Source organism: Cervus elaphus, chromosome 7 (genome assembly GCF_910594005.1).
Source record: "Cervus elaphus chromosome 7, mCerEla1.1, whole genome shotgun sequence".
Taxonomy (NCBI): Eukaryota; Metazoa; Chordata; class Mammalia; order Artiodactyla; family Cervidae; genus Cervus; species Cervus elaphus.
This window is the reverse complement of record NC_057821.1, coordinates 29,145,891-29,161,002: the sequence shown is the minus strand read 5'-3', so window position 1 is coordinate 29,161,002 and position 15,112 is coordinate 29,145,891. Positions and strand designations below refer to the sequence as shown.

The window sequence follows — 15,112 nt, the reverse complement described above, 5'->3', positions numbered from 1 at the left end:
ACACAACTGACCAACTTTTACTTTATTACATGTTAACTTTTGTATTTCTCTGTATATGCATTTTGCTGGGGAAAGTATCTATAAAATTGATCAATTTACATGTGAACCACACAAACGTCTTTTAAAAATACTAGTTTAGACACCAAATTATAATCTCTGGCCCATGGAGAACTAATAATCCAGCAGTCTTAGCAGATCCAGTCATATGATAAAAATGCTCATCTTTTTCTTGGCAATTCCAGTTTGGGTCAAGATAAGGTAGAAGTTTACTTGCTTACACTCACTTTCAATGTCTGTTTGTTTCTTACTGTGAGCTGATAGCAAACATTTCACAAACCAGCACTGGCTCACAGAAGAGATAAAGTATTTTCAGATGAGTGTGTGTTCCTTGGTTCTTTGTCTTGTCACAACAAAGATTTGGAGTGACGGACATTAAAGCCCCCTCGGCAGGTCACAGCTCTCGGGTCTTGGACAGATCATGTTATACCTCTCAGGTCTCGAACGGACCGTGTTATAGCTCTTAAATAAATCAGTGTTATAGCTCAGTGTTACAGCTCTATTTTATTTAGATAATAGCAGGAAAATCCATCTTCAAGGTGTGATCCAAAGACGTGAAGAGAAGAGCACCCCATTGCGCGGGAGAGAGCGAGAGAAGAGAGCTTTGGCTCCTTTTTATGTTTCTCTGTCCCTGGGCCTGTCCTATGTAAATTGTGCCAGCCAGGAGTGCTGTTTGTTTTACCTGAGGTTCTCACTGCAGTCCTCGGACCTTCCTTTGTTCTATTTTCGCGGGCTTTACCCTTCCAGATCTTTTAGCCATCACCATTCTGGACTCTTTTTCCCTATTCTAACTACCTAACATTCCCCCCTCAAGAGATGGGAGGCCCAATTCTTTGGAAATAGGGGCGTTGAGGTCTTTCTGGCTACTTCCTGATGAACTGGGACGGCGAGGAGTATTGGGCTTCCCCCTCTTGCTAGTCTCAAGCCTCAGAGTCCTCATAGTGGTGTCCATCTAAGGGTGAGTGATATTTTCCGTGGTCGGCTGTAGTTTTATAACTTTGTTGAACTGGCTCTGCATGTTGCAGCTTGACCTGGGCAGAGACAGGACAGGTTAGACAATTGGCAGTACATGGGACAATCATAAGCAGCATCAGTGTGGCATAACAAGGACAGGTAGGGGTATTAGCCACTTTCAAATTCACATCGCCAGCATGGCTCAAGTCTCTCCTTGTTCAGAGATCAGAAGATCTATCTCCTGTCTGTTTTGGAGTATTATCTCTGCCAAGCTGTGTTGGCTCTTTAGAGCTGTCTTGAGAAATCTTATCCCCAGAGACCAGATTTTGGGGTTGTTTATTAGAATGGCATGCATTTATAGTTCTGAATAGGTATCTGAGATCTCCCAGGGGCTCACAGGTGTATTGAGTGTCCTCTTCTGTTTTCTTCCATGGCTTGACTCATGAGTAGTGAATCCAGGAGTCATGCCCTGGCACCTTGACTGCTGTGGGAGTAGAAAGTATTACAGGGTAGGGGCCCTTCCATGTGGGTTGGAGTTGAGCCTTTGAGGACCCATCTTTCCAGACTTTAACTAGGACTTGAGTCCCTGGAGCCTATACTGGGGACTCCTTAGAGTCTTTTGGGTCCTGGTTCATACCCCACAAGCATATATCCTGTTGGAATTGCCCAATGGCCATGGTATAAGACTGGAGGGTCTGAACCTCTGGATCTAGGAAGAGGTCATTGACATAAACAAAGGTCTCCCATATAGCATCTCATAAGGACTAAGACTAACCTGTTCCTTAGGGGCAATATGGGTGCAGAGGAGAGCTATTGGTAAAGCCTCCTTCCATCCCAGGGAGGTCTCCTGAGTTATCTTTTTTATCGCTGAGTTTAAGGATTGGCTCTTTCTACTTTTCCTGAAGATTGAGGCCTCCAGGCACAATGGACATAATAAGTAATGCCCAATGCTTTAGAGACTCCTTGGGTGATCTTAGAAGTAAATGATGTTACATTGTCACTTTGTAATGACCTGGGCAGACCAAACCTTGGAATGATTTCATGGATCAGTTTTTTTTACCACCTCCTCAGCCTTCTCAGTCCGGGTCGGAAAGCCTTCAATCCATCCTGTGAATGTATCTATCATAACTAATAGGTATTTATACCATTGAGAAACTGGCATCTGGGGGAAGTCCATCTGCCAGTCCTCTCCTGGATAGGCCCCATGTCGTTGGATGGGCTGGACCAGCTGGGGTCTTTGAGCTCCTTGGGGGTTGTTTAATGGCAAGTGGGACAAGAGAAGACCACTTGTCTTATAGTTGTTTGGAAGCCTGTTCCTCTGAAAGACCTTTCTAGTAATCTTTGGAGGGCCTTTTCTCCTAAATGAGTGGTGGCACGTAAGGAGTTAACCAACTTCCATTGGAGGTTCCCAGGCAGAAAAAGGAGCCCTTCCTTTTGGAGCCACCCCGTATGATCTTCTTGAAAGCCCTCACTCTTAGCTTTAAGAGTCTCATGTTCAGTATATGAAGGAGTTTCTGGTGAGTTAGTCTGTGGAACTAAGGTGGCAACCCCTATTAGGTCATGGTTCTGTAATGCTGCTCTCTTAGCTGCCTGGTCAGCTGCTTGGTTCCCTCGTGCCACATCCGCACTCCCTTTTTGGTGCCCTTTACAGTGGGAGACTGAAACCTCAGTGGGCAGATGGACTGCCTCCAAGAGCCTAAGATTTCATCACCGTCTTTGATTGGGGACCCTCGGGTGGTAAAGTGGCCCCTTTCTTTCCAAATAGCAACATGTGCATGTAGCACCAGAAAGACATACTTGGAGTCAGTGTAAGTGGCTTTTTTTTTTTTTTTTTCCCCTTTTCCCAGCTCTAAAGCTCAAGTCAGAGCTATGAGCTCAGCTAATCGGGCTGAGGTACCTGGTGGCAGTGGCTTAGCCTCTATGATCTCAGAATTGGAGACTACTGCATATCCGGTTCTTCTTTTTCCATCCAAGACAAAGCTGCTTCTGTCAGTGTACCAGATTTCCTCAGGATTGGTCAGAGGATCTTCTGACAATCCCTCTCGGGGTTTTGTCCAGTGGTCCAAGGTTTCTAGACAAGAGTGAAAGGAGAGAGAACCCTCGGGGGTAGGAAGGAGGAAAGCTGGGTTAAGAACCTCACAAGGGGATATAGTGAGGCCTGGATTTTCCATCAGTATCACTTGATATCTGAGGATTCTTTAATCAGACATCCATATATGGCCTCTCCCATTTAGGAGTTGTGGTGACTGGTAAAAATAGTTAGTTTGCCCCCAAAGGAGAGTTTTAAAGCATCTTCTATCATGATTGCAATAGCTGCAAGATTTCGAAGGCAGGGGGGCCAGCCTTGGGCAGTTGGATCGAGTCTCTTGGATAAGTAAGCTACAGGCTGGGGCTCAGATCCCAACCTTTGAGTTAACACTCCCAAGGCTCTTCCCTCTCTTTCATGGACATAAAGTTGGAATGCTTTTTTTTTGGATCTGGCAACCTCAAGGCAGGTGCCTGAGTTAAGGCTTGTTTTAGTGTAGCCTCTGCCTTCTTTTGAGGAGTTCCTACATCAATGGGGTTGAATCATCTCATCTCTTTAAGCTTTTATATAAGGGCTGGGCAATTAGACCATAGTTGGGTATCCAGATTCTACAGTACCCAGTTAGCCCCAGGAAAGCTCGCAATTGTTTTCGAGTCTTGGGGGAGGGCAACTGGAGGATTCCTTGTACCCGATCAGAGGACAGCCTCCTGGACCCGTGTGTAATGTGAACTCCCAGGTAAGTGACCTTTGTCTCAACCATCTGTGCCTTAGCACGGGAGACTTTATATCCCCTTTCTGCCAAAAAGTTTAGAACCTGAATTGCATGTTGTTGGGCACTTTTTTCATCTGGAGAGCAGATTAGTAGGTCATCTACATATTGTAATATTTTCCCATTAGGCCCCAGGTCCAGATCTAGGAGATCCCGGCTAAGGGCCTGTCCAAACAAGTGGGGGCTGTCTCTGAACCCCTGTGGTAATACTGTCCAAGTCATCTGTTGGTGTTTTTCTCCTGGGGCCTCCCACACAAAGGCAAAAAGATATTGGGATTCTTTAGCCAGTGGTAGGCAAAAAAATGCATCTTTGAGATCCAAGACTGTAAACCACTTAGCACTGGGTGGGATTTCTCCCAAGATTACATAGGGATTTGGTACTGTGGGATGGAGGGAGACTACAGCTTCATTTATGATCCGGAGATCTTGAACCATTCGCCAGGTTCCGTCCTTTTTCTTTACTGAGAGGATTGGGGTGTTACATGGTGAACTGGTGGGGACCAATAGCCCACAAGCAAGGAATTTATTTATTAAAGGCTGTATTTCACCCCCTCCCCAAGCTTCTCTTTTGAGAGGATATTGTTTCCAGTTAGGAATCCGAGTGTGATCTCGGAGGACAATGATGACCGGTTCAGCTTGATGGGCTCATCCAGGGATCCCCTGGTCCCACACCTGGGGGTTAATTTTGTCCTCCCATAGTCTTTGTTCTCTCTCTAATTGGAGAAAGTGTAATGGGTTCTTCAGTAGTAACCAGAAGCTGTAGGGCCCTAGGGGCTGAAAAGCTTCCCATCACAAGGGTGGTCCCCAGTTTAGTGAGTATGTCTCTTCCCATTAAGGGAGTAGGATACTCAGGGACCACCAGAAACTGGTGGGAAAATATCTGTCCATCCCAGCAACAAAGAAGTGCTTGGGTGAATCTTTTAGTAGTTGCTTTTCCTGTAGCACCCATAATGGTACAGGTTTGGGAGAAGGCTCCGGAGTAGGAGATCAAGACAGAGTAGGTAGCCCCTGTGTCAACCAAGAAATTCTCGGACCTACCTGCCACATCCAGTTGCACCCTTGGCTCCAGCCCCATGATGGTTATCTGTGACAGGCGGGCTGGCTGAAGCAGGCCGCTTCAGTCCTCTTGAACCATTGTGAGGGAAGGCTTGGCGCTTGACCTTGAGGCTCTTGGGTCCCGAGTTCAGAGTGCCACCCAATGTCCCAGTTGATGGCATTTGTGGCAAGTTCTAGGAGACCTGTCACGGTTAGGACACTCTTTGGCCCATTGCCCTGCCTGTCTACAGATTAGGCATTTGCCTGGTCATTCAAGGAATCAGGGTGTGCCATAGGGCTTCCCTGGAGGGCAGCCAGCATCTGGGCATGCCTTGTCTCTCTTTCTCTCCCTCTCCTGGGCCTTGGCCTCCTTCTCCTGTTCTCTGCTATAAAAGGTATTGGTGGCTGTCTGGACCATCTCATCTAAAGAGGCAGCAGAGTCCTGCTGCTGTAGCTGTTTTAACTTAATTCTGATATCTGATGCACATTGGGACAGGAACTTGTCCTTTAAAATCACCTGTCCCTCATAAGAGTCTAAGTCCAAATTGGTAAACTTTTGGAGGGCCTCTTTTAGCCTTTCCAGAAAGGCAATGGGGTTCTCATTGGGCTCCTGAGTTATTGCTGAGACCTGGGCATAGCTGATTATTTTGCTGGGCTGCTTTCGGTCCTGCCTTTACACAGATTAGAAAATGATCCCCTTCCCAGATGTGCTCAGGGTCAATATAATTCCAGTTAGTATTGGAGGAGGGGACTGCAGTTTCCCCTACTGGGTATCTATCGCTTGACATGTGAAGCCCTGTTGCATACCTCTGGGCTTCCTTTAAGACCCTAGTATGTTGAGGGTCAGATAAAGTTTGACTAAATATGACCATGATGCCCATCCACATCAAGTCAAAGGCCAAGGTAATATGTTGGAATGGATCAATATATTTGCCTGGGTCATCTGTATAGCTTCCCAGGTCTTGTTTGATCTGTCTTAGTTCTAAGAGGGAGAAGGGTTTGTGGACTCGGGTTGGTCCGAATTCTCCTCCAGTTTCAACTAAGGGACATACTCGAGCTGGCTTTTGTGGCGGGGGTGCTCCCGGATATGGGGGCACGCTTGGATACAAGGAAGAAGCACCAGGCAACTCGGGAGCTGTGGAAGGTGAGCCTTCACCGGGGGTGGGGGGGGGGGGTGTTCTTTCTCTTGGTTTCCTGTGCCTAACACCATTTGCCTAGTGGGCTCACTTTTAGGGCACACAACAATCTCATACTTAAGACAGAGTTCCTTCATATCTCTTAGTCTGAAGAAAATTTGGACAGAGGGGATCTCTGTCCATTTCCCTTGTCTTTTGCAGAATAATTCTAATTGCAGGATGGTATTGTAATTTAAAGTCCCATCCTCAGGCCAGTGTTCCTCATCCCCCGGTGGATACCGTGGCCACGCAGTGGCACAAACAAATTTTAAACCACTCCTCCTCAGAGTTAGAGGATCGAACAGCTTCCAGTTATCAAGGATGCATCTCAAGGGTGTCTGCCGGGAAGTGGATTGGTTATTTCCCATCTGAAAGACAGTCATGACAGGGAGGAAAAGAAAAAGAAAAACACTAATAGGCTTATCCTACCCAGTACTGTCACAACCTGAGAGCCAGGCGTTCCCGGGTCAGGGTGCAGATCCTCAGGCAGACTGAGTGACAACCTTTTGAGGACCAGATCCCTAGGCAGGTCAAGGCGTGATGACCTCCTGGGACCCCCGGGCTGGAGTTTGGGCGTCCCCAAGGTCTCCAGCGTGACCAGTGCTAGGTAGGATTAAGGGGTTGGTATTATACAGTACTTCCCTCCCAAGGCCAGCTATTTTCTGGTTGTCCGTCTAGAAGACTGTAGAGGCAACATTATGGGCCTTGATGGGAGGCCCATCAAGGAGGAAAGGAGGAAAGGAGCTTGAAACAGGAGGGAAAGGGGTCAGAGCACAACCTTTGAAAGAATGACGGCACAAGGGCATAACGCATAATGATTAAAATCAATTGGGTCCAAGATGACAAGTCAAATTCAGGTAAACCTTAATCCCCAATCTATAAGCCACACCCAGAGGTGGCAGAACAGCTCCAAGGCACTGTCAAAAGACAGAGGGGAGAGGAGTGCAGACGCTGCTAGGGACTGTGTGGCGCGTCTCTGTGGGGCCAGGAACTGCAAGATAGCCAGAATGGCTGAAAATGGTGATAATGAAAAAATGGCTGCTCTGGAGGCCAAAATCTGTCATCAAATTGAGTATTATTTTGGAGACTTCAATTTGCCATGGGACAAATTTTTAAAGGAACAGATCAAACGGGATGAAGGCTGGGTTCCTTTGGAGATAATGATAAAGTTTAATAGGTTAAACCGTTTCACGACAGACTTTAATGTAATAGTAGAGGCCCTGAGCAAATCAAAGGCAGAACTCATGGAAATAAGTGAAGATAAAACTAAAATTAGAAGATCTCCCAGCAAACCCCTCCCTGAAGTGACTGATGAGTATAAAAATGATGTAAAAAACAGATCTGTTTATATTAAAGGCTTCCCAACTGATGCAGCTCTTGATGACATAAAAGAATGGTTGGAAAATAAAGGCCAAGTACTAAATATTCAGATGAGAAGAACGTTGCACAAAGCATTTAAGGGTTCAATATTTGCTGTATTTGATAGTATTGAATCAGCTAAAAAGTTTGTCGAGACCCCTGGCCAGAAGTACGAAGACACAGACCTGCTAATACTTTTCAGGGAAGATTACTTCACCAAAAAAAAATGAAGAAAGAAAGCAAAATAAAATGGAAGCTAAATTACGAGCTAAACAAGAGCAAGAAGAAAAACAAAAGCTAGCAGAAAGTGCTGAAATGAAATCTCTAGAAGAAAAGATTGGCTGCTTGCTGAAATTTTCAGGAGAGTTAGATGATCAGACGTGTAGAGAAGATTTGCACACCCTTTTCTCAAATCATGGTGAAATAAAATGGATACACTTTGTCAGAGGAGCCAAAGAGGGAATAACTCTATTTAAAGAAAAAGCTAAGGAAGCACTGGATAAAGCAAAAGAGGCCAATAATGGTAACCTACAACTAAGGAACAAAGAAGTCACCTGGGAAGTATTAGAAGGAGATGTGGAAAAAGAAGCACTGAAAAAAATAATAGAAAATCAACAAGAATCTCTAAACAAATGGAAGTCAAAAGGTCGCAGATTTAAAGGAAAAGGAAAGGGAAATAAAGCTGTCCAGGCTGGGTCTGCTAAAGGAAGAGTACAGTTTCAGGGCAAGAAAACTAAATTTGATAGTGATGATGAACATGATGCAAATGGTGCATCTGGAGCAGTAAAAAGAGCACGAGAAGAAAGAGACGAAGAAGAACCTCCATCAAAACAACAGAAAACAGAAAATGGTGCCGAAGACCAGTAGTTTAATAAACAAATTTTTTATTCATTTTAATTAGATTTTAAGCTGCTTTTGTCTTTGGAGGGTGTTATAAAGAAAACCGAATTAAATTCACTTCTACGTCTACCTGTAAGAAAGGAAGATTTTGTTGTTGTTGTTGAACTTGTCTTCTGTTATCGAAATGAGTTTTTTAATGCGCAGTTCTGTTTGTGTTCTTTCGGATTATTCAAATATCAAAAGAAACATACTTCCATTAAGTTGCCTTTGTAATATGAATGCATTAGTACAAAGTAATAAAGTGTATACTACATAAAAATAAAAAAAATAAAAAGACAGAGGGGTGGGTGGTTCCCCAATGGCTGGGATGATCCTCCCGCTCATTAGCATATGAATTCACCCCGCTGGCAAAACCTGGCCGGGCCACATTCTGTGGCCTGTATCCTGTAGAATGGGCGCTTCTCTCTGAATTCTAGCGAAGCCACCTCCCACTTATCGCTTTGTCTCTCAGTGAATTTTTGCAATAAGACCTCAGAGCCTGAGTCGGGCATCCTGGGTTTTGGTCGGGCTCGAGTCCTGGGACAGAGAGCTGAAGGACAGGAGGAAAAAGCAGTGGGAAAAACATGCCAAGGAATTCCCTTCATAGCCACCCCCTCCCCACCCCCCCCCCACCCCCAGTTTTCATTGGTCTGATTTTTTTGGCACAGAGAAGAGTAAGGACAGAAGAACACCCACTGGCTTGGGTAACAGCTCCTCGGGCCCAGCAGATAGCGCCTTTGGGAAGTACTGAAGAGTGGCCTCTCCAGAGTCCCTCAGTTGCGCCCACTGCCGCCCGCCTGTTCGCGGGGGGGGGGCTCGAGGAAAGAAGAAACGAGAGATTGTAAAGGAGTTAAGATTTTGTTAGGCATGTCCCTCCAGCCATATCAGCGAGGACCTCCTACCTTAACCAGAGGTCTTCTGGAATCTGAGGCTGAGCTGCGTGGGCTTTCTGCGGAGTTCGTTTTTCACTGCCCCGGTTTCCAGCACGAGGAGCCTTCCCCTGGCTGGGTTTTCTTCACGTTCCACTTCTTCGCGGGAGCTTGGCTGACGTGGCCTCTTGCTGCGTTTGGCCTCTTCCGCGTGGAGGTTGTTTCAGCCAGGTTAAACCCGAGTCACGGCATCATAGATGTCAGGCGAGTGTATGCTCCTCGGTTCTTTGTCTCGTCAGAACAAAAATTTGGAGTGACGGACATTAAAGCCCCTTTGGTGAGTCACAGCTCTCGGGTCTTGGACAGACCCGAGACAGACAGGGACAGACCCTGTGTTATAGCTCTCAGGTCTCGAACGGACAGTGTTATAGCTCTTAAATAAATCAGAGTTATAGCTCAGTGTTACAGCTCTATTTTATTTAGGTAATAGCAGGAAAATCCATCTTCGAGGCGTGAAGGCACGTCGATCAAAAGATGCAAAGAGAAGAGTGCCCCATCACGCGGGAGAGAAAGAGAGAAGAGAGCTTTGGCTTCTCTTTTTATATGTTTCTCTTTCCCTGGGCCTGTCCTTTGTAAACTGGGCCAGCCAGGAGTGTTGTTTATTTTACCTGAGGTTCTCACTCCGGTCCTGGGGCCTTCCTTTGTTCTATTTTCGCGGGCTTTTCCCTTCCAGGTCTTTTAGCCACCGCCATTCTGGACTCCTTTTCCCTATTCTAACTACTTAACAGTTGAAAATCACTTCTTCCACTTCCTGTTTGTTTCTAGTTGATATTAAAATGTGTTTGCATTTTAGTATAGTTTGAGGTTTACAACAAAGCAGTAAAGTTAGTAGAGAGTTACTATATATCCCACACTCTGTGAGGACCTTTTATACCACCATCATGCATTCCTCACAGCTGAGGACCAATATTGATACAGTGTTACTAAACTCCAGAATTTATTTGAACTTCATTAGTTTTCCTTTAACCTGACCCTGGATCCTATCAAAGACACATATTAAGTCTGAACGGTGTCCCCTTCAGGCTCCTCTGGCTGTGACAGTCACACAGACTTCTCTTGCTTTTGATGACTGATATTTTGGGAAGTACTGCTCAGAGATATAGTAGAACATCTTTTGATTTGACTGGGGCAAAGCGTTTTGGGGAAGAGGGTCACAGAGATGAGTGACATTCTCCAGTCACCAAGGGTATACACTGTCCACTGGGATATCACTAAAAAGCTCACTTCATCATCTGGCTAAGGTACATTTCCCAGGTTTCTTTGTGAACTTCTATTTTTACTTCCCCACTTTTCACTCTGTAGTCTTTAGAAGAAAGTCACTATGTGCAGCCCACACTTAAGGGGCGTTCTCATATACACATTGGTGTGCAGAGGTTTGTGCAAATATAAGTTTTCAAATGAGTTGGAGAAATACTAGATTGATCAGTAGATAGGATGGAGAGTTTCTGTGTAGCTTTGTTAGAAACTGCTAACTTTCATTTCTCGTGACTGTGCTGCTTCCTATTCCTGCCCCAGTGAGGAGGGTTTCTGCTTCTCTACGTCCTTGTGCTGCTCCAACCTTGCCATCACCAGTTCTTGGACTGTAGATGTTCCATCAGGTGTGATGCACATTACTGTCTTTGTAATTTACCTTTCCTATCAACCTAAGATGTTTAGCATCTTTTCATATACATTTCCATTGTTATATCTTCTGGAAGAGGTGTCTGTTCAAACTTTATTTTTAAAAGTTATTTTCATTTTGTTGAGTTGAGTAGTTCTATGTATATTCTAAAACAAGTCCTTTATCAGATATGTGAATTTGTAATAATTTCTCCCAGGCTGTGGCCTGAGCTCTTTTACTGATCTAACAGTATTGATTAACAAACAGTATATTTTTCTGGGAAGTAAAATGAGAAATTTCTAACTGCAAAGTAAAATGAGAAATTTCTAACTGCAATTGTTTCTGAGTAGAGGACTTGAGTGAATGGGGAATGAGGGGAAGAACATGCATTATTTATTTTTGTATATGCTTGAGTATCTTTTCAATTCTCTTGTGTTCTGATAAATAATGCTTTCAAAAATTACAGGGGATTAAAAATCCCTTACATTTGTAAACACTTGACAGATCACCTTCAGCTCAAACACTAGGATGTACATTCTGATCCTCTAGCTGGGCTGGAGCTCACCACCCATCTGTGTTGTTCTCCTGTTGGACATAAGTCATCTCACAGAAGATCAGCATCAGACAAGGACCTCTGAGTGCATGACACAGAGAGACAAAACCAGAACACGACGGCATTCTGTCTGAGCTCAGACCCACCAGGCAGCCCTGTGCCCTCACCATGTACCAAACCTCCCCCTGAGCTGATCCAGAGACCACTGCCTCCTCCCAGTCACCGCTGTGTCCTCGCTCTAGTCTGCCCTCCCTACAGCAGAGGCTCATGAGGTGCCCAGTCATAGAATTGCCCCCACTTCCGGACAACACCCAATCTAGAGTGAGCCAGTCTTGCATAAAAGCTTCTCAAAATCAAAGCCCACATCCTGTATATCAGTGGTCCTCATCTTTTTGGCACCAGGAACTGATTTCATGGAAGACAATTTTTCATGGACCAGGGATGGGAGGAATGCTTTCAGGATGATTCAAACACAGTATTTTTATTATACACTTTATTTCTAATCTGATGTTGGCACTGATCTGACAGGAGGTACTAGTCCAAGCTCAGAGTTTGGGGACTCCTGGCTGTATGTGTTCTAACACTTTACAAGGACACTATCATCCCCGATGTTGTGTAATCTCCCTTGCTGTATCCAGTATAAATCCAACTTGATTGCCCACAGATTTGCTTCTGGTGATCTTTGGCTGAAGAACATTGAGACATGTTACCTATTTGCCAAAAATTTGTTTGTGTCTCCATTGGAATAAGGGCATATATTTGTATCCTGTGAAGTATATATTTGTATCTGATTGACATAGGAATGATTTACATGCTTTATATGCTTTAATGGCTTTTAATCTTTGGGTCATAAAACTCTTCATTCCACAAGTGTAAAAAATTCATGTATATTTTTGTCTAGGAGAGAGGGGTCCAAGGGTGAAGGGAAACAGAACTGATTGAATTTTGGAAGAAAGTATAGCAGGAGCAGTAAGTAAAAAGTGATAATGTGCTGGATTCTAATGTTGCATCTTCTGCTTCACAACTTTACAACTATATACAAGTCCTACAAGTATTGATATCTGTTGTGTTCAATAAACACTTTCTCTTGGGCTAAATGAGGACTTCTCTGTATCCTTATGTTTACCAAGTTAAGGAAAACACCAAGAGCTCAAGGATTACATCTAGTGATGGGCAGTTTTGAACACTTCAGGTGTTATGACCTCAAGGTGATAAACCATGGTTTGGCTAATGTCTGAACCCTCTATCTGTTAAAATACACATTAAAGAAACTTTCAGAGCATGCTGTATTTCAAAGCTATAGCTAAGACCTGCACAGACAAGTCCATGACTTCAATATTAAGATTGTTTTAATGTGCATCAACTCTGAGTCACACAGTATCTTTTAGGGGAAAGAGGAGATTAATTAACAACATTCTAGGTATGCACTGACCAATATGCCAGCTAGTAGCCACATACTGCTATTTAAACAAAAGTGCTCAGCACAACAGTCACTTAAAGGTGCTAAATAGCCTCGTGTAGCTACTGGCTACTTAACTGGACAGCACAGACATAGAAAATTCTTTCACCACAGAATATTCTGTTCCAATGGACTGCTCTTCATGATTTGTGGGCCTCAATTCAGGTGCATTAGACCATGTGAGATGAAAGGGCCAATAATATTTTTCTTAGACACTATCAGATTTCTGTCCTGGATATGAATACATATTAAGCTGCTGCTGCTGCTAAGTCACTTCAGTCATGTCCGACTCTGTGCAACCCCATAGACGGCAGCCCACCAGTCTCTGCTGTCTGTGGGATTCCCCAGGCAAGAACACAAGTGGGTTGCCATTTCCTTCTCCAATGCATGAAAGTGAAAACTGAAAGTGAAGTCGCTCAGACGTGTCCGACTCTTCAAGACCCCATGGACTGCAGCCTACCAGGCTCCTCCGTCCATGGGATTTTCCAGGCAAGAGTACTGGAGTGGGGTGCCATTGCCTTTTCCGACATATTAGGCTGGTTTGTAACAAAGTCAAGGTGTCCGGCACCTTCAGGTACAAACTGTTCCCAGTTCCAAAGGGAAAGCAGCTGTCCCCCCCACCTCCCTTCCCAGACTGAGGACATCTCTGGCATCACTATCTAGGGGGTGAGTCCTCTCCTAAAGGAGCCCAGGGGCAGGGCCCTCAGTTAAGTTTGGGAAGACATGGGGTCCAGCTCAGGAAAAAGCATTTTCCAAAATGAAGAGGAGGCAAAGGCAAGGATCAGATGGGAGATGCCCTGGTTCATTCAGAACAGCAGTTCTCAGAGTGTGGTCTATGGAACCACTGATGTCACTTGAGACCCTTTCATGAGATCCCTGAGGTGAAAGCTACTTTCAGAGCATCACTCGGATATTATTTGACTTCTCACTATGTGGACATTTGCTTTGATGTATAACTTAGCAGTAATGGAGACTATGGTAGCAAACTGCACTAGTAATTATTTTCACCAAAACTTTCTTGCAGAAAAAAGAAAACTAATAACCAGGTTTGCTTTGCTTTAAAACATCCAGAATGACACATTAAAAATTCTTACCTGTCCTTAACAAACCAAAGTGGAAAAAATGTGAAAAAGAATATACATATACACATGTATAAGTGAATCACTTTGCTGCACAGCAGAACTTAACATTATAAATCAAATATCCTTCAATAAAATATATTTTTAAAAATAAAAATAATAAAATATTAAAAATATTAAAATAAATAAAAATGTTTATGTTTCCTAATCATCATTCTTAAATACACATTTTAAAAGTATCTTCTGTGATGACATGGAAAGTACACACCGAGCACTTCTACTACATTTCAAAGTCCTACAGCCCAAGGAAAACTGTGTGAGCTGAACTATCCACTTTTTTGTGGAACACTACTGTTACTTGAAAGAATGAATGACAAAGAAAGATCTGTATAATTTAGTGAAACAATGTATTACTTTGTAAAAATCTTATATTAGTACAAGAGATGCTCCATGTGCAAAATAGGCTGATGAATTTTACTGTAATAGAATAGAAAATAGTCAATGATATTGTTTCAGGTCCACTGTGGAAAAAACCTTTGGGAAACTGCAATTTGTACAGTTTTAGTTTTGTATCCAAGATGAACATCTACAATTATCTGAAAAGATTATTAAAAAATACTACTCCTACATATATTGGGGCTTTTTCACTTTCATAGTTCAGTTCAGTTCAGTCGCTCAGTCGTGTCCGACTCTTTGTGACCCCATGAACCACAGCATGCCAGGCCTCTCTGTCCATCTCCAACTCCCAGAGTCCACCCAAACCCATGTCCATTGAGTTGATGATGCCATCCAACCATCGCATCCTCTGTCGCCCCTTCTCCTCCTGCCCTCAATCTTTCCCAGCGTCAGGGTCTTTTCCAATGTGTCAACTCTTCGCATCAGGTGGCCAAAGTATTGGAGTTTCAGCTTCAACATCAGTCCTTCCAATGAACACCCAGGACTGATCTCCTTTAGGATGGACTGGTTGGATGTCCTTGCAGTCCAAGGGACTCTCAAGAGTCTTCTCCAACACCACAGTTCAAAAGCATCAATTCTTCGACACTCAGCTTTCTTTATAGCCCAACTCTCACATCCATACATGACCACTGGAAAAATCATAGCCTTGACTAGATGGACCGTTGTTGGCAAAGTAATGTCTCTGCTTTTTAATATGCTATCTAGGTTGGTCATAACTTTCCTCCCAAGGAGCAAGCGTCTTTTAATTTCATTGCTGCAATCAGCATCTGCAGTGATTTCTG

At 44.0% G+C, this 15,112-nt stretch overlaps 2 protein-coding genes across 13 annotated transcripts in view; both read left to right on the top strand.

The window, feature by feature from the left end:
• The window catches only part of LOC122697344 (lupus La protein homolog), a 32,339-nt gene extending 23,805 nt beyond the window's left edge, over positions 1-8,534 (top strand). The window contains 3 exon segments of the mRNA XM_043908110.1: positions 6,493-6,497; positions 7,012-7,593; positions 7,595-8,534. Of these exon segments, the coding sequence (XP_043764045.1) occupies positions 7,024-7,593; positions 7,595-8,242 (1,218 nt within the window). The 5' untranslated portion in view covers positions 6,493-6,497; positions 7,012-7,023 and the 3' untranslated portion in view covers positions 8,243-8,534.
• Positions 1-15,112, top strand: part of LOC122697341 (BOLA class I histocompatibility antigen, alpha chain BL3-7) — a 256,855-nt gene that overhangs the window by 129,657 nt on the left and 112,086 nt on the right. The window lies entirely within an intron of this gene.